General features: G+C 39.4%; 1 protein-coding gene across 1 annotated transcript in view; it reads right to left on the bottom strand.

Annotated features, from left to right (window-relative positions):
* FREM1 (FRAS1 related extracellular matrix 1) overlaps window positions 1-20,205 on the bottom strand; it is a 148,610-nt gene that overhangs the window by 97,335 nt on the left and 31,070 nt on the right. The window contains exons 8-11 of the mRNA XM_081500121.1: window positions 18,310-18,654; window positions 11,076-11,218; window positions 1,789-1,985; window positions 988-1,078 (exon numbers count right to left, since the gene is read on the bottom strand). Coding sequence (XP_081356247.1) covers window positions 988-1,078; window positions 1,789-1,985; window positions 11,076-11,218; window positions 18,310-18,654 — 776 coding nt within the window. The remainder of the gene's footprint in view (window positions 1-987; window positions 1,079-1,788; window positions 1,986-11,075; window positions 11,219-18,309; window positions 18,655-20,205) is intronic.

Genomic DNA, 20,205 nt, shown 5'->3' with positions numbered 1-20,205 from the left:
GAGGTCACAAAGAGTTGAACATGACTTAGAGATTGAACAACAAACTACAGTGAGATTCAACATATTGAAACTTAAACCTGAGGCGTAGCTGCTGCCTAAGCACTCGCTATTACTATGACCCCACTCAGGTCTTCAGAATAGAGAACCACAGGAGTAGGGAGAAGGTTAAGGAAGGATTTTGGAAAGCAGTAGATATTATGGGTTGAATTATGGCCCCATACACAAAAAAAAGATATGCTGATGTGCTAAACCCCAACACATCAGCATATGACCTTGTTTAGAAAAGGGTGTGGCAAAACTCACAATTAGTTAAGGCTGTACTGGAATAAAGTGGCCCTTAATCCTACATAACTTGTGTCCTCATAAGAAGAGAGAGACATAGGGAGAACACAGCCATGGGGTGACAGAAGCAGAGAGTGGAGTGATCATCTACAAACCAAGGAATGTAAGATTCCCAGCAAACCACTAGTTGCTGGGAAGAGAAAAGGTAATACACCCCCACCATACCCATGAACAGGGTTTTGGAGGATGGTATCCTTGCTGACACCCTGACTTCAGACTTCTCGCCTCCAGAACTAAAAGACTATACATCTCAGTCCTTTAAAGCCACCTAGTTTGTGGTACTTTGCCATAGCAGCCCTAGGAAACTAACATGTAGGCTATTAGATGAACTGAAATTGATGGAATACAAACATATGCATCAGGTCCCTAAATCAGAGCCCTAAACCAGGAACCTAAGTTGATGCAAAAGGCTGTATTGAATTATAATGAGATTTTATTACACAAACATATTCAGCAGGATCAAGCATTTCAAATACATGTCACTTGCTTAACGGAAATGTGCAAGCAGAAAAAATATAGACATCAGGTTTTTGTTGCTTGTGGCGGATGTCAAAGGCCAAAATTCTGAAATAAAATGCTAGGAGCACCAGACCTTCTCAGAGGACACTTCCATCTGTTTGTCAACATTTGAGCATAGCATCATACCTGAGTAAAATATTTTAACCCTGTAGCTGCAGGAGTCTTGGTTAGCCTTGGTATGCTGTCCACCATGAATAATTTCCCAGCATCTAAGTGTCTAAAGAAAAATACAAGAGAACACATCAGCTAATTTTCCAGGTAAAAATTAAGTCACACATTAGCCCGCAACCACATTTTCTAAGACTAAAAGTGCTCATTGTCAGAAGAAATCAAATGTTCCGTCTTTATAGTCTCTCTTTATATCAGGGGCGGAGACTTAAGACTTACTAGCCTTAAGTCTAGTATCATGAATGCCATTCTCATCATAACTATAAAAAGTAGGTACAAAATTTCTGCTCTGACATGATGAAAGGGAATCTAACTCGAATGAGACGCAGTTAGATACTCATCCTAAAAACATTTACTCACTATCGTTTAGTACATAATTCAAGCCTAAGGTATATTCGTGGCACTTTCTGGACTGGAATCATAGAATATGACCATTTTTGTAGCCTGAGATATCTAAAAATAAAGCTATGAAGACTCAATAAATTGTACCTAAAAGAAAAAGGTATTTTCTTTAGAAAAAGGGATTAAAGACTGTTTTCAGCCTAGTTAAGCTAAAGACACTACAAGTTGCAGGCCATTTATCTATGAGGAAGAAAAGCATGAGACAAGTTTGAGATTAGAATAAATGATGAATTGAATATAAGTTCATGTCTGACTAACAAAGCAAGCGAACCAAGGACTACACAGTGACACTTTCAACTCAATCCTAGAACACAACCTTCAACTGATAGCCCAAGTGATGACTTTTCACAGAGATACCTGCGGCTGGAGGAGAAAAACGGAGGAGTGGTTATTGTGTAGAGCAGCTCCCTGTCTTGTGATTCTGTATCTATAAAATGTAGATGTTTCTTAGTGATGCAGGCCACCTCCGTTTCCTTGACAACTAAATGCCGAGAAACTCCAGGAGCCTCTTTTGGAAGCTGGTCATCTACTGGAGTGATATGGATTGTCACCACCTGGAGAGAAATTATCTGTATCATTAATTTGAAATACCAAAAAGACACCAGGAAAAAGACACTCCACTATCACCCAATCAACTATGATTTTCAAAAACTGCCATTTTATAATACACTTCCAGCGAAACAGTTCAGGAGCTATTAAGAGCATGAGCTAAAAATGGATCATTCTCCATCCATTTTTCACTGTGTCTTAAGAATACAATTATCACAATTACATTTAATGCAGTCCTGAGTGCTATCAAATGGGCATACAACACACAAAATATATTCTTGGTTTTATTTTTTGTTGTTGTTGTTCAACCACTAAGTATTTTCTAACTCTTTGTGACCCCAATGACTGTAGCATGACAAGCTCCTCTATCCTCCACTATCTCCGGAAATTTGCTCAGATTCATGCCCATTGAGTCGATGATGCCATCTAACCATCTCATCCTATGCCACCCCCTTTTCCTTTGGCCTTCAGTCTTTCCCAGCATCAGTGTCTTTTCCAATGAGTCAGTTCTTCGCATCAGGTGGCCAAAGTATTGGGCCTTCAGCTTTAGTAACAGACCTTCCAATAAATATTCAGGGTTGATTTCCTTTAGGATTCACTGGTTTGATCTCCTTGCTGACCAAGGGACTCTCAAGAGTCTCCTCCAGCACCACAGTTTGAAAGCATCAGGTTTTACTTTTACTTCTCTCTTTATGAACAGCCTGGACTTTCTCTTCCTCTTTCCACTCTTTCATAATACCTGGGAACCTTGACATAACTTTTGGTTCCTCTTTTTCTACCCACATAGAACACATCACCAAGTCCTAGAGTTTGTATTTATAAATTTTTCGAAACAGTGGCCACACCCTCCCCACCAGCTGTCAGCCCCACTATTCCTGATCTTGCTCCAGCTTTCATAATTTCTTCCTTGTATCATCGTTAACAGCTTTCCATCAGCCCTAATTTCAATAACTAATCTTGATTTTTCATACCTCTGGTCTTATCTTTTAAAAAACACAAGTAAAATCAGGTTATTCACTTCCTCAAAGATCTAAAAAAAAGATACAAATGAAGTTATCTACAAAAGAGAAATAGACTCACAGACATAGAAAACAAATTTATGGTTACCAAAGGGGAAAAGCAAGGAATGGATAAATTAGGAGGCTGGGATGAACATATATACACTACTGTATGTTAAATACATAACCACCAAGGATCTACTGTATAGTACAGGGAACTATTCTCAATAGTTTTTAATCTATACAAGAAAAGAATCTGAAAAAGAATGCATGTGTGCGCTCAGTCATGTCCAACTGTGTGTGACCCTATGGACTATAGCCTGCCAGACTCCTCTGTCCATGGGTTTCTCCCAGCAAGGATACTGGAGTGGGTTGCCGTTTCCTCCACCAAGGGGTCTTCCCGACCCAGGGACTGAACCCACGTCTCCTGTATCTTGTGCATTGGCAGGTGGATTCTTTACCCCTGAGCCACCTGGGAAGCCCCCGAAAAAAGAATATATATACATAAATATGTGTAACTGAATCACTTGCTGTATACCTGAAACTAACACAACACTTTAACTATACTTCAGTAAAATTTTTTAAAACAAGAAAGTGAAAAGGAAACCTTAAACAACCACCCAGGAGGGACAGAATTATTCAAACTCCCTAGCATGGTATTCAAGACCCTTCACAGTTTAGACACACTCTTTATTTCAACTTTGTCTTTTGCTACCTTTTAACATTAATCTAGCACCCTGCTTGCACGAAGCAGATCCAGTCCTAGTCCCCAAACATCCCTCTCTGCTCTGGACCATGTTGTTTCTTCAGTCTGGACTGCTCTTCTCCTGTTTTCTCTAGCAACTCGATTCTTTCGTACTCTTGAAGGCTCTTCTTGAAATGTTTCCCAGTTTCTCAGTTGGATTTCATTTTTCTTGAATTTTCATCATCCCTTGACAAACACTATAATTTCATTGTCTTGCATTATTAGTTTGTAGTTTACATGTCATCTCTCCTAGACTGTAAGTTCCACAAGAGGAGGATCACAGTATCGTCCCACATCGAATGTGCCAGTGAATGGACAGTCCTGAGTATACCACTTGGTAGTTACCTATCTTGAACAAGTCATTCAGCTTTTTCGAGTGTCCATTTGCTTATCTGTAAATTAGGCATAATATCGGCTCCACCACATCTAGCATGGTATTTTGTAGGTAGGAGGCACCTTATCATGTTTTCTCACTGAATGAGTCTACATGTCCTGTTTGTGATGTTAAGAACTCAAACATTCACAGGTTTAGATCTTGCAAGGAGGGCAAGGAGATTTTGCCAAACAGTTTTTACCATCCCTTTTTTTCTTTTTTTTTAAGAATAGTCCATGCCTGGTTGGAAGAAAGCAATTACTCTCTCTTGATATGGTACATTTGCTTGGCATCATGAAAGCCTGATGCATGAAAGCATTAATATTCTTCTCCTGGTTTTGATTTATTTAATATTGTCACTGAAATACTGATCAGCAATGCCAATTTTTTCTAAGAAAGTGATGTTCACAATAACCAGTTTGAAAATGAAGAGAATTCCTTTTTAAAATTAACATACAAAGCAAAAACTAAAACATAGTTAAGCTTTTGCTATAATATAAAAAAGACTGGAACATCAGCTCAGCCACCTACAAGCTTTGCTGCCTGAGGCAAATCATTTAACCCCTTTGGGGCTCAGTTTTTCTTTCTGCATATTGGGAATAATAAGAATGGCTATTACAGTGAAGTGTTGTTAGGATCAAACAAGATATCTGACATCACAGAGAGCACCTGGTAGTAGGTGCTCAATAAATCAATTCCCTATCTCCATTCTTCATCACTTTTAGAAAAGCATATAGCATATTTACTACTCTATTATGAAGTATTCCAATAATTAAAAACTAAACCCAGCTATCAAAATAATGGAACACAATGACAGTCATTTCTCTAGTTTCCTGGAATCTATGTCATGATTTTTTTTTCCAATTACAATTTTTTGCTAATCTACAAAGTTCAGAAATTCTCCATGGGACCTCCCAGTCATGGTGTGGATCAGTGAGGCTCCAGTTAATTGAAAAACTGGATTTAATAAGGAAACAATACTTATTGTGCATTCAAAGAGACCATTTCCTATGCAAATTTATTCTCTAGTGTGCTCTTTGTACAAAAAGAATGTACAAGCAATGCTTTTTTATACCCCAGTAGTAATTCTTGGTGGGCCCATTTTTCAACATGCTTTATGATTGCCTAAGTTGATGCATCCTTTACATATTTATGCATGTCCAAATAATTACTGTGTGTGTGTATTCTGTAGGTGAGAAAAATCCAATTTTAACAAACTCCATAGAGAAATAAACTGTTCTCATTCTTACTGAAATTTGGTTGTAAAAACGAGCTAATTAAATACCCATTCCCACACAGTGGAAATCTAGTGCCCACACCAGTCACTGGGCTCTTGCCTGCTGCCTTCCTCTACATGCCTCCAGTCTACTTAAGGCCACAAGCACCCACAGACAGACTGGTGGGAAATCAGAATATAAAGAAATAAATCAGTATGTAAAATGACAATGACTAACCTTGACCCTCAGAATACAGGTCACCATATGACACTCTACCAGCTAGTATCTACCTTTCTTGTGGACCTGGATTCTTGATCCCTTCTCTGCTCTGAGGTTTTGATTCCTATCTGATTCCTTCTTTTTCATCTTCCTTTGAGATTGTGTGTGTGCATGCTAAGTTACTTCAGTCGTGTCTGACTCCATGCGAACCTATGGGCTATAGCCCAACAGGCTCCTCTGTCCATGGGATTCTACAGGCAAGAATACTGGAGGATGCCATGACCTCCCCTCCAGGGGAAGTTCCTGACCTAAGGATCAAATCTGCATCTCTTATGTCTCCGGCACTGGCAGGTGAGTTCTTAACCACTAGTGCCACCTGGGAAGCCGATCCTTTGAGATTTTCAGTGCTATTTTTCACCCACAGGAATTATCACTTCAGTTCAGTTCAGTTCAGTCACTCAGTTGTGTCTGACTCTTTGCGGCCCCATGGGCCGTAGCACGCCAGGCTTCACTATCCATCACCAACTCCCAGAGCTTGCTCAAATTCATGTCCATCGAGTCGGTGATGCCATCCAACCATCTCATCCTCTGTTGTTCAGTTTTCCTCCTGCCTTCAATCTTTCCCAGCATCAGGGTCTTTTCAAATGAGTTATTTCTTCACATCAGGTGGCCATAGTATTGGAGTTTCAGCTTCAGCATTAGTCCTTCCAATGAATATTCAGGACCGATTTCCTTTAGGATCGACTGGTTAGATCTCCTTGCTGTCCAAGGGACTCTCAAAAGTCTTCTGCAACACCTCAGTTCAAAAGCATCAGTTCTTTGGCACTCAGCTTTGTTCATGGTGCAACTCTCACATCCATACATGACTACTGGAAAAACCATAGCTTTGACTAGATGGACCTTTGTCAGCAAAGTAATATCTCTGCTTTTTAATATGCTGTCTAGGTTGGTCATAGCTTTTCTTCCAAGGAGAAAGCATCTTCATGGCTGCAGTCACCATCTGCAGTGATTTTGGAGCCCCCCAAAATAAAGTCTCTCACTGTTTCCATTGTTTCTCCATCTATTTGCCGTGAAGTGATGGGACCAAATGCCATGATCTTAGTTTTTTGAATGTTGAGTTTTACACCAACTTTTTCACTTTCCTCTTTCACTTTCATCAAGAGGCTCTTTAGTTCTTCATTTTCTGCCATGAGAGCAGTGTCATCTGCGTATCTGAGGTTATTGATATTTCTCCCAGCAGTCTTGATTCCAGCAGACCTGGGTCACAGAGCATGTGGCATAAGCCCTCTTGTAGGAGGTCACCATTAACCCCACCATACAGCCACCAAGCAGATGACCCACAACTGCAGAACAATTATACCAAATAAATTCTCACACTGGAATTATACCCAGTGCTAGTTTTGTGCACTCCACTCTCCAATCCGACTTCTGATAAATGCCCATCCCGCTGCCTGTTCTCTCCACTGGTCACATTACATTTCCTTCCTCCCACTTCACACACAGGCCTTTGTGGCATGTGCTTCCTTTCTTTCAGTTTTTTAGTTCTCTCTCTTCTATTCTCATGTTTGGCTCTCCGTTCTACTGCTAACATGCTCTCCTAGACTAAGACCTCAAGTGTAAGCTTTATAAAGCTCTCTACTGAGAAGAATAAAGAAGAAAATATTTTCTTTTTATGGTCAGCTTTGTTGAGGACTACTCTACATACAATGAACTGCATTCAATTTAAGTCTATAATTTGATGAGTTTTGACAATCACATATACCTATGAAGACACCACCGCAATTAAGATACGTAATATCTCCCATGGATTTGCTCTTTTTTTTTGGTTGGTTGGTTGGTTTGATAGTATTTCATTGTATAGATATACCATAGTTTTTTAAACCAGTCTTCTGCTGATGAATATTTTGGGTGCTGATACAAACAATTCTACAGTTAATAATCTAAGAAAATATTTTTCAAAAGCAACTTGAGTAAGTGAGGCTTTATTTGGCAACAGTCATGATAACCAAGATGGAAAGAGAGAGGGGCTTCTGGCCAACACTTTGTTAATGGGTAGGTAGATTGCTCAGTAGGAATATCCAGATGGGAAGGATGAGAGGAGGTAAGGGGCATCTCCACTCATGCAACTTCCTCTCTACTTTGACCAGACACTTAAGTGAGAAAATCTTTGGTACCTGCCCCTATGAAAGGAAGTATTCTAACAGTATGACTGAAAAAAGCCAGCACTTGAGTTTAATCGTCAGTGACCCAGGAAACTTCTGATCACAAAAGCTTCAATCAAGTAACCATTTCATCTGGTCTTATAGTTGAACAGCTGAAAGTTACATTTTGTTGAATATTTTAAATACATTTTTATCTGTTGGACTTGACTAGATACTTGTCCAAATTGAAGATGCAATCATCAAATAGACCAGGTAATTATTTGCATTCCTTAAGAATCAGAGTTTCAGTGATGATAAAATTATAACATAGAAACTCTTACCAGCACACACATATACAAAATAATTGTTTTGTTTTTATACACCACACTAATTCCTGGAAACTCTGAAAACTAAAATGTTACACTTATTACCTCCCTATCTCACTTCTTCCCCAGTCCCTGCCAAATGGTTGGGTCTTCTTATTTCCTCCCAGTTTCATTATAAGTTGAAAGAACCACAGTTAGTTTTAGAACGAACATAAAATTCTTGGGGTTCTACTCTGAGGCAAGTACAAAGATCTGAAGACACAAAGATAAATATATCAGGATCCTTGTCATTAATGAGCTCACCATTGATTCAATAAAATAAATAATGGCCTCATGTTATAGTAACTTGGTATCAGATCATGTAAAAGGACCAGATAGCCCAACCTGGGGGAATGAGAATAAGAGGATCAGAGAAGGATTCCTGGAGCAGATGATGTTATAGCTGAGAGCTGGTCCATATCTAGAGAAGATAAAGCTGCTACAGACCAGAAGATGGAGAGTTGGGAAAAGAAAAAAACAACTAGATGAATTCTACTCAACATATTGCTTCTGTATCAATGAATTTGCTTTTGTTGTTTAGTCACTTAGCTGTGTTCCACTCTTTGTGACCCCTTGGACTGCAGCCCACTAGACTCCTCTGTCCATGGGATTTCCCAAACAAGAATACTGGAGTGGGTTACCATTTCCTTCTCCAGGGGATCTTCCTGACCCAGGGATTAAACCCATGTCTCCTGCATTGGCAGGCAGATTCTTTACTACCGGCTACAGGGAAGTCCATCAATGAATTTTAATTGTCTTCAAATAATTGTCCTCAAAGGATGCAGTTAATTGCTTATATTCTTAAGAGACAATGTGAGAGATTCAGAGAATAATCTAGTTCAAAAAAGATGAAAGTTGAAACAAAAGCAATGACAGTGGAGTGGGGTAAGTAGAGGTAGAAGAGAGAAATTTCTCAAGTAGATTTAGTAATACTAGCTGACTGGTTATACAGATAACTCAACAGAAAGAGGGTAGGGGTGACTTCAGAAATTCAAGTAACAGTGGCTTTGCACAGTTTTAGCAAAATAGGCTAAATGTCTTGTGAACATGTTGAGTTTAAAATAAATGTGGAGATGTCAGGTAGAGATGTAGGTACACAAGTCTGAGCTGGAGGGTATTTAGAAGGCAGGAAGTAGGTGGTACATGAAAACAGATCAAAATTCTTTTTCTCCCCATTTCTCTCTCTCTCTCTCTCTCTTTCTCCCTCCCTCCCTCCTCATGCCCTCTCTTTCTTTCTCTTTTTCCAACCCTTCCCTTCTTTCTCCTCTCCCTCCCCACTCAACATAGATTAAGAAGATAAATAAAAGCAGCGAAAAATATGGTATGATTTCCTTAGAAGCACAACCATAATGGGGGATAAACATAATTGGATCTATAGAATTTAATCTGACTTATTTGTCAAGGTTTACAAATAATTTTATTTCAGTAAAGTTTTCATTACTGCAGTCTTTACTAGAGAAAACTGACATCTATACTTGTGAGTATGAAAAATATGATCTATAAAATATACAACAGCAGAAAAGTAAAAAGTAGTCCTGAATTTCCTATTTTCAAAAAGGCCTATAGTTTGCTAAAAGTGATATGGTATTCTAGTCGGAAACATAGCACAGTTGAATGGATACAACAGAAGATGTAGGAATAAATCCTACTAATAGTTTTCATTTTGGACTATCAGATCAACTAAGGTTTCAAGAAAAAAGGAATCAATAAATGGCACAATTATATACATTGATGAAAAGAGGAGGCTGTTCTACGTAAAGGAATTTTGTTCAGTCAATAAGCAGATGAATTGAGAATTTCCTCATTCATTTTTCCATTACTTCTTTTAACAAGAAGCATCTACCTCCTTTGGTTTCTGAGCCATCCATATCATTCCTCCTGATCATCCCCTCTTGTTGCCTTTATCCTGGCAAACAGATGAATAACCCAATCATCTACATATTGGCTAAGGTCAATGATGGTGACACTATGAGATGATATTATATAACCAATAGGGATCAGGTTCAAAATTTGCTTAGACCTTACATATGCTAACTTCTAAAATAAGAGGTATAAAATACCTAGCAAAAAGAACTATATATAGTGTGTGTCACTTATTTTCAGAAGACATTTGTCCATCCCTACCACCAACCGCCCACTGCTCACAAGGAATCTACACCTTTATAGCTTTCCAGACCCTTTCTTTTCTGTAATTTATGTAGGATGATGGCTCCTTAAGCCTATTTTTGTATTCTGTATATTTAAGTAAAATCCTTGGGTGTTGATAAAACTCTTAGTTCTTCAAAAGCAACAATAAATAAAAGCAAATCTATTCATTGAGTACTTACTAGGTGCCAGAAGGTTCACCATACTCATATGTATTACGTCGTAAGGAAGTTGTTTCATCTGTTTTACAGATAAGGAAACTGAGGCACAGGTCAGTTAATGCCAAGAACAGGAGAAAAAGACAGTCTAACTACAAAGCCTATATTTTAACCACTACACATAAAATAAATCAGTGGGTTTTTTTTTTTTTTGAGTGTTATAAAGCAAGCAAATCTCATAAGATACTCTTCATAAAAGGGTCCCATAGTTAACTAATTTTGGAAACACTGCATATATGGAAATTTACACAACCCACTTCAGTATTCTTGGGCTTCCCTTGTGGCTCAGCTGGTAAAGAATCCACCTGTAATGAGGGAGACATGGGTTTGATCCCTGGGTTGGGAAGATCCCCTGGAGAAGGGAACAGCTACCTACTCCAGTATTCTGGCCTGAAGAATTCCATGGACTGTATAGTCATGGGGTCGCAAAGAGTCGGACATGACTGAATGACTCACTTTCACATAAGTTTGAACAATGTGAACATAAGGTGTTCACGTAAGTTTGGGGGAAAGTAAATATTAAAAAGCAGTTATGTTGCAAGGAAACTGACTTAATTTTGCTTCTTCCATTGCTCTTCAAACTTTGGAATCTGTTTTCACAGAGTTTCTAATATCTTCCAGAACTGATATCTGTGGACAAGAGTTTGGGAAAGCATTTAGAGATGGACTCTTACCTGTGGCACTGAGAGATTTGGAGGTTCGTGGCTGTCCCACATGACAAATTCAAATGAATCTTCAAAGATTTCTCCACCAAAGTGACGATAGTAAATGATGCCATTGAATAGATCCCTCTGAATGAAGCCAGGGACTGGATAGCCTATGGAGTCCACAAAATACCACATACCTTTGTAATCATCTGTCAGGCGTTGGGGTAAAATAATTTTGGATTTATCTACAACTTTTTTCTGCCTAGTATTTTGCATGTACCCAAGGAGTATTTTTTTAAGTATAGCTGATTTACAATATTGTGTTAGCTTCAGGTATATAGCAAAGTAATTCATTTTTTTTCTGGATTCTTATAGATTATTAGAAGATACTGAATATAGTTCCCTGTGCTATACAGTAAATCCTTTCTGCTTATCAATTTTGTGTATAGCAGTTTGTTTGAGGAATCATTATTAAATGCTCTTTTCAAAGCAGGAGAAGGAGGTGACAGCTTAGATGATTAGATGGCATCACTGACTCAATGGACATTAGTTTGAGCAAACTCTGGGAGATAGCAAAGGAAGGGAAGCCTGACGTGCTGCAGTTCATGGGGTCAGTCTAAAAGAGTCAGACGCAACTTAGTGACTGACAACAAAAATCAAAGCTTATAAATAATAAAGCATAAAAATTGACGTTACTACCTTTGCCTTAGTATATAGAAAAATTAGCATCAGAAAAATATTTTCAAGAAACAGTCTTAAAGTCAGCCAAGATGGCAGAGGAGAGAAAGACCCTAAGCTCACATCCTCTCGTGGGCATACCAAAATTACAACTATCTCCAGAACACCCATCAGTGAAAAAGTCCAGAACATACCAGAGATCTTCTACAATTGAAGTTATAGAGAAGAAACCACAATAAGGTTGGTAGGAGGAGCAAAGTCACAATATAGTCAAGTTTCATACCCCAGGGTGGGTAATACACATACAAGAGAATAATTACAAGTGCAGAGTTTCTCTCAAAGGATTAAGAGCTCCAAGTCTAAGCCCAGGGATCCTGCACTTGGGAAGATGAGTCTCCAGGGCATTTGACTTTGAGGACCTATAGGGTTATTTTTGATAGTCCCAGACAGCTGGGGGAAATAGAGTATGTGCGTGCATGCTCAGTTATGTCTGACTCTTTGCAACCCCCTGGACTGTAGCCTGCCAGGCTCCTCTGTCCATGGGATTCTAGGGTGCTGTTTCCTCTTCCAGAGGATCTTCCTGACCCATGATCCATGGGTCTCCTGCATCTCCTGCATTGGCAGGCAGATTCATTACCATTGTGCCACCTGGGACATGGGGGAAATACAGACTTCACTCTTAAAAGGCACACAAAGAATCTCACATGTCTCAGGATCCAGGGAAGAAGCAGTAATTTGACAGAAGTCTAGGTCAGAAATTAAAAGACTCTTCCTCCTTGGAAGAACAATTATGACAAATCTAGACAGCATATTAAAAAGCAGAGACATTACTTTGCTGACAAAGGTCCATCTAGTCAAAGCTATGGTTTTTCCAGTAGTTATGTATGGATGTGGGAGTTGCACCATAAACAAAGCTGAGCACCAAAGAACTGATGTTTTTGAACTGTGGTGTTGGAGAAGATTCTTGAGAGTCATTGGAGAGCAGGGAGATGAAACCAGTCAATCCTAAAGGAAATCAGTCCTGAATATTCATTGGAAGGACTGATGCCAAAGCTCCAATACTTGGGCCACGTGATGCAAAGAGCCAACTCATTTGAAAAGACCCTGATCATGGGAAACACTGAAGGCAGAAAGAGAAAAAGACGGCAAAGGATGAGATGGTTGGATGGCATCACTGACTTGATGAACAAGTTTGAGCAAGCTCTGGGAGTTGGTGATAGATAGGGAAGCCTGGCATGCTACAGTCCATAGGGTCACAAAGAGATTGGCCATGACTGAGAGATTGAACTAAACTGAACTGGATTGAAATGAACTGAACTGGACTAAACTGACTTGACTTGACTATGCTGGACTGAACTGAACTGGACTGGACTGAACTGAACTGGACTGAACTGGGTCAAAACCACTTGCTTATCTAGGAAAAACATCTGGAGAGACAGGAGGCAACCACAGTTCACTCTGGGGACACAGATACTGGCAGCAGTCGTTTTTGGGAACCTGTTCTACCACATAGACACTGGCTCTAGCAAGCACCATTGTGGATCCTCCCTCTAGCTTATTAGGGCCAAGACCCATCCCCGATCCAGCCCACAGGCCTGGGGACTCACAGGCCAAGCAACTCACTGGGTAGGGACACAACCTCACTCAGGCTATCTTACGACCTTCTGAGTCAACAGTTGCCTCTGGACACAGCCCTGCCCACCAGAGAGTGCAGGACCCAGCTTCAGCCATCTCTGGGTAGATACCAACTCCAGAATAGCTTGGACCCCAGACCCACTCTCCAGAGAGCCTACACTAGCCTCTGAACTAGTTGTATCCAGCAGGGGGCAGGTACTAACTGCATAAAACCACAGATATGCAGCCTGCAAACACATCCTGACCAACTGGACCATTGTCCTGTCCACTAGCAAACCAACACAAGCTTCAGGACTCCCAAGACCCTGCACTCAACAGCATCAGGAAGTAGTCCCAAGCACCAGTGATGCAAAACCAGCTCTAGGACCCCTAGGTCCTGTAACTAGACTCAAGAATCTGACTCTGCCTGCCAGTGGGCTACACTAGCCCTAGGACCTGGTTCTACCCACCAGTGGGTGGTAACAGCCCCAGAGTCTCCTGGATCTTGACCCAACCCAACAACAAGCCAGCACTAGTGCCACCTTGTGACCCAGTCCCACCAACAAGCAGCCAGCAACCTCCACACAACTCAGGGCCTGGCAACCAACTGGACAGGGAGTAAATCAAGCATGTAAGACTGCCTACATAGTCAGCCCAGCACAATAGGAAGACACACACATCCCCTAGAGCATATCGCTTGGGTGATGAGAGGGGGATGTGTTGCTAGGACACATATGATGTCTCCTACAAAGGGCTGCTTCTACAAGGTCAGAAAGCATAACTAACTTACCAGATACATAAAAATAAAAACAGCAACCTAGGTAAAAGGAGGCAACAAAGAAACATGTTTCAAACAAATAAGATAAAACCCCATAAGAATAACTAAGCAACGTAGAGACAGGCAATCTACCTGAGAAAGAGTTCAAGGTGGTGATTATAAAGATGATCAAATAACCCAAGAGAAAAATGGATGCACAGAGTGAGAAGTTTTTTTTTAATGAAAAGTTAAAAAATATGAAGGACAACAGACAGAGATGAAGAATACAGTAACTGAAGTGAAAAATACCCCAGAAGGAATCAAGAGTAGACTAAAAGATACAGAGGAACTGATCAGCGAGCTGGAAGACAGAGAAGTAGAAATCACTGATGCTAAGCAGACAAAAGAAAAAAGAACGAAAAGAAATGAGGACAGTTTGAGAGACCTCTGGGACATCAACCACTCTAATATTCACATTATAGGAGTCGCAAAAGGAGGAGAGAGAACCTATCAACATATTTGAAGACATAAGTCAAAAACTTCCCTAACCTGGTAAAGAAAACAGTTATCTAAATTTAGGGAGTACAGAGAGTCTTACACAGGATTCACTCAAAGAGGAACACACTATGACACACTATAATTATAATGGCAAAATTAAATATAAAGACAGAATATTAAAAGCGGCAAGGGAAAAGCAACAAATAATGTATAAAGGAACCCCACATAAAGCTATCAGGTGAATTTCAACAAAAATTCTGCAGGCCAGAAGAGAGTGGCACAATATATTTAAAGTGATGAAAAAGAAAAACCTACAACCAAGAATATTCTACCCAGCAAGACTCTTGTTCAGATTTGATGGAGAGATCAAAAATTTTACAAGCAAACAAAAGCTAAGAGTTCAGCACCACCAAACCAGCTTAACAAGAAATGCTGAAGGAATTTTAAGAGAAAAATAAAATACCACAACTAGAAACATGAAAATTGCAAAAAGAAAATGCTCATTAGTAAAGGCAAACATACAGCACAAATTTACTAAGTTATTCACACACAAAGATATGAGGAAGATTAAAAAAACAAAAGTGGTAAAATCATCTACATCCACAATAAGCAGTTAAGGGATTCATAAAACAATTAGATGTAATATATGACATCAAAAGGGCTTCCCTGGTGGCTTAGCAGTAAAGAATCTGCCTTCCAACACAGGAGACACAGGTCCAATCCCTGGGTCAGGAAACCCACTCCAGTATTCTTGCCTTGGAAATCCCACAGACAGAGGAGTCCATGGGGTTGCAAGTGTTGGACGCAACTTAGCAACTAAACCACCACCACCATGACATCAAAAGCAGTGAGGAGAGAAGAGTACAGGGTTATTAAAATGTATCTGAAATTAAGACACTGATGAAAGAAACTGAAGACAACACAAACAGATGAAAAGATATACCAGGTTCATGTACTGGAAGAATTAAAATTGTTAAAGTGACCATATTACCCAAGGCAGTCTACAGATTCAATGTAATCCCTATCAATATATCAAGGGCATTTTTCACATAAATAGAACAAATAATTTTAAAATTTGTAAAACTCCAGATTGTCAAAGCAATCTTGAGAAAGAAGAACAAAGCTGGAGGAAACACACACTAACTTCAGACTGTACTACAAAGCTACAGTAATCAAAACAGTATGATACTGGCACACAGCAGGCACACAGATCAATGGAACAAAATAGAGAACCCAGAGATAAACCCATGCTGCTACTGCTGCTAAGTCACTTCACTCATGTCCAACTGTGCGACCCCATAGACGGCAGCCCACCAGGCTCCTCTGTCCCTGGGATTCTCCAGGCAAGAGTACTGGAGTGTACTGCCATTTCCTTCTCCATAAACCCATGCTGCTGCTGCTAAGTCGCTTCAGTCGTGTCTGACTCTGTGTGACCCCATAGACGGCAGCCCACGGGGCTCCCCCGTCCTTGGGATTCTCCAGGCAAGAATACTGGAGTGGGTTGCCATTTCCTTCTCCAATGCATGAAAGTGAAAAGTGAAAGTGAAGTCACTCAATCGTGTCGGACTCCTAGCAACCCCACAGACTGCAGCCTACTAGGTTCCTCCGTCCATGGGATTTTCCAGGCAAGAGTACTGGAGTGGGTTGCCATTGCCTTCTCCGATAAACCCATGCACTTATACTCAATTAATCTACAACAAAGGAGGCAACACTATACAATGGAGAAAAGACAGTCTCTTCAATAAGTGGTGCTGGGAAAACTGGACAGCTACGTGTAAAATAATGAAATTAGACCATTCTCTAACACCATATGGTTTTCCTGGTGGTTCAGATGGTAAAGAGTCTTCCTGCAGTGCGGGAGAACCAGGTTCGATCCCTGGATCAGGAAGGTCCCCTGGAGAATTCTTGCCTGGAAAATCCCATGGACAGAGGAACCTGGGAGGCTACATTCCATGGGGTCACAAAGGTTGGACACAACTGAGCTTTGAACTAATGCCATATACAAAAATAAGCTCAAAATGGATTATAAACCTAAATGTAAGACCGGAAACCATAAAACTCTTGGAAGAAAACTAAGGCAGAACATTTTTGACATAAACTATACTGAGTTGTTGTTGGTTTTTTTTTTGGATCTGTCTCCTAAAGCAAAAGAAACAAAAGCAAAAATAAAAAAATGGGACCTAGTTCAACTTAAAAGTGCAGTGAAAGAAGCTATCACCACAACAAAAAGACAATCTACTGAATGGGAGAAAATATTTGCAAATAATATGACAAATAAGGGATTAAAATCCAAAATGCACAAATGGCTCATATAACTCAACAGCAAAGTAACAAAAAACCCAGTTGAAAAATAGCAGAAGACTGGAATAGACATTTTTCCACAGAAGACTTATGGACTGCCAACAAGCAGATGAAAAGATGCTCAATACCACTAATCATCAAAGAAATGCAAATGAGATATCATTTCACACCTGTCAGAATGGCCATCACAAGTAAGAAATGGCTAACACAAATAAAAAATGCTGGCAAGAATGTGGAGAACCTTGTACACTATTGGTGGGGATGTAAATTGGTATAGCTACTGTGGAAAGCAGTACGAAAGTTTCTTAAAAAACTAAACATAGAATTTACCATATATCCCAGCAACTCCACTCCTAGATATATACTTGAAAAAAATGAAAACACTAATTTGAAAAGATATGTGCTCCCCAATGTATATTGCAGCACTATTTACAATTGCCTCGATAGGGAAGCAACCCAAGTGGACATTAATAAATGAATGGACAAAGAAGATGTGCCATTCCCACACACAAACACACATCATGGAATACTACTCAGCTATTAAAAAGAATGAAATTATGCCACTTAAAACAACATAGATGGACTTGAAAGGTATTATGATAAATGAAATGTCAACCAGAGAAAGACAAATACTATATGATATCACTTACATGTGTAATCTAAAAAGTAAAACAAACTAGTGAATGTAACAAAAAAAAAAAAAGGCTCACAGATACAGAGAATAAATGAGTGGCTACCTGTGGGGAGAGTGAAGGGAGAGAGGCAATATAGGGGCATGGGATTAAGAAGTACCAACTGCTATGTCAACTACTATGCATAAAATAAATCAGCTTCAAGATACATTATATAACACAGGGAATATAACCATATTTTATATGGAGTAATAAATGGAGTATAACATTCAAAAATTGTGGATCACTATGCTGTATACCTAAAACTTATATAATATTGTGCATCAACTATACCTCAATTTTTAAATAATCTATTAAAAATAAAATTAAATATGTTTAAAAAACAAATAGTCTTAAGTAAAACTGCTTGACACCTATTTTGCCAAGTGCCTTACCTACCTACTTCAAAAAGTGGTTGTGAAATTATTCTAACAAAATGTAAATAAAAGTTATTCATGAAATTTTTATCAATAATCTAGACTAGGTCAAAATATCTCTTCAACCTTATTTGTTCTATCACCTTGCATGGCAGACTTAATTTTTCATAGTGTAATGGTTACCTTGAGGCCCAGTTCTGGAACTTTCTAGATTCCAGATGGATAGATCAACTTAACCTCTCTAAGTCTCAGTCTTCCCAACTGTGAAATGGGAATAATAATAATAATATAATTTTACCTCATAAACTTAATGTCTCTCTTAGTACAAATTCTGACACAAATGATCTTAACTGCCCAGCACTCACCTATCAGTCCTGGCGCTGGTTTCTTCATGATTTCTCCAGCTTGTGGGGGTTTCGTGATATTAAAGAAGATGTAGTCATCACTGGAGTCCATATCTGAAGCTCTCAGCATGGAACCCTGGATTAGTATGGTCTTCCCCTCCTCCAGTTCAATCACAACATTTGTTATGAGGAATGGCGGACTGTCATCTTTGGGCAAGATGTTGATGGGAAACTTATGTTGGATGCTGTGTTGGCTGTCAAATATCCTGAAGACCACAAAGTCTTTGGTGGAGTCACTGTCATCATGATGATATCGAACAACTCCAGCCTGAAGGTCAGCCACGGTGAAGAGAAACCCCTTCCCCCCTGATGGAAAGAACAGAGATGAGGCAGAATGAGAAAGATATGGAGGCAGCAGGTTAGTAAAAGCAGCACTACAGGAGCAGGTGTGAAATGGAAAGTAGGGCAGCCAATACTTTCCTCACCTGGAAAAACCATAGATTGTTTAGTGGGCTCTGGGGCTCCAAAGACCCAGTTTTGAATACTAGCTAGTTGTAACACTTATTAGCAGGGTGGACTTAGGCAAGGTATTTAATTTATTTGAGACCCATATATAAAACAGAGATAATAATACCTACCTAACATTCCCTCTTAAGAATGAGAGAGCTCAAATATAGTGTATCTACAAGAAGTATTAATTGTTCTTCAATTCATTGTTATCAGCCGACAGCACTTCTTAGAGTAGTGGCTTCAAACTAGCAACATCAGCACCATTTGGGAAGTCATTATAAATGCAAGTTCTCAGACCCTACCCCAGACCTACTGAATCAGAAATTCTGCTACTGGAACTCAGCAATCCATGTTTTATCAAGCACTCCTAGAGTCTAATGCATGCTAACGTTTGCGAATCACTGGCTTAATGACCAAGAGCTTGAGCTGTGGTAGCAAATGGCTTGAGTTCACATACCAGCTCAGCCACTTTCTAGACCTTAGACAAGTCAATTTCTCTTAGTCTCAGGTTCTCATTTGCAAAGTAAGAATAAGTACCTTGCTTCATAAAGTTGATGTGAGATAAAGTATGTAGAATACTATGCACAATTGGGCACAAAGTAAATGCTTAATAAATGTTTGTACTATTTTCTGCCTCCTCTGAGCCGGAATATCATTATGGGGTATGACTCTGTGCTTCATTTCTATAGTATTGATACACATTGCTTCACTCTGCACAACGACTAATATTTCAATTCTTTCTGCAGATGGCCCATAGCTTTTCCCACTCCAGATGGTTTTATAGATTAAACATGAGTATAGTGAACACTATGGGTTACTTGCCCGTCCGCCACTTTCTCTTCTTTCTCAGTACCAGAATCCTAGTCTTATTTGGAATGGCGATATAACCATTTAAAAATACTCAGGTTCCCACACTCTGTTGCACCCAGGGGGTAGTATGTAACTAAGTAAGAGATATAATTAGACTTCATTTCTTCAGGCTCCTGGGAAAAGTTGTTAAGCAGAGAAAACTTAGATGGCATAGCTTTTTTTTTATTGTTCCTTTTCTTTCTTCCTTCCCCTAATGCTCATTAGAAGCCTAGATGTGTAGGTACCATTCTGTGTCCACTGACAGGGCAGAAAAGAGCTGCTGGCATCATAAATACAGAACATCCACCTCTATGTAACTTGTCATAAGGAGAAAGTAACTCTTAAAGGTTTAAGTTGCTACAGTTGGATTTTTCTTACATGCAACTGAATACCCATCCTAATTTATACATCCAGCCTTGAGCTAAGCTCCAATTGTCCTAGGATTAGGCAAGAGAATTTATCATTTTTATTTTATTTTTTCAGAATTCCTAATCACACATAATGATAAACAAGAGTTCTCTTTCTGCTTTACAAATATGTAAATTAAGATAATAATGG

Source organism: Giraffa tippelskirchi, chromosome 1 (assembly GCF_054371585.1).
Source record: "Giraffa tippelskirchi isolate mGirTip1 chromosome 1, T2T-mGirTip1v1.2.pri, whole genome shotgun sequence".
NCBI lineage: Eukaryota > Metazoa > Chordata > Mammalia > Artiodactyla > Giraffidae > Giraffa > Giraffa tippelskirchi.
Note: the sequence above shows the minus strand (reverse complement) of the source record. Positions and strands in the feature narration are given on the sequence as shown.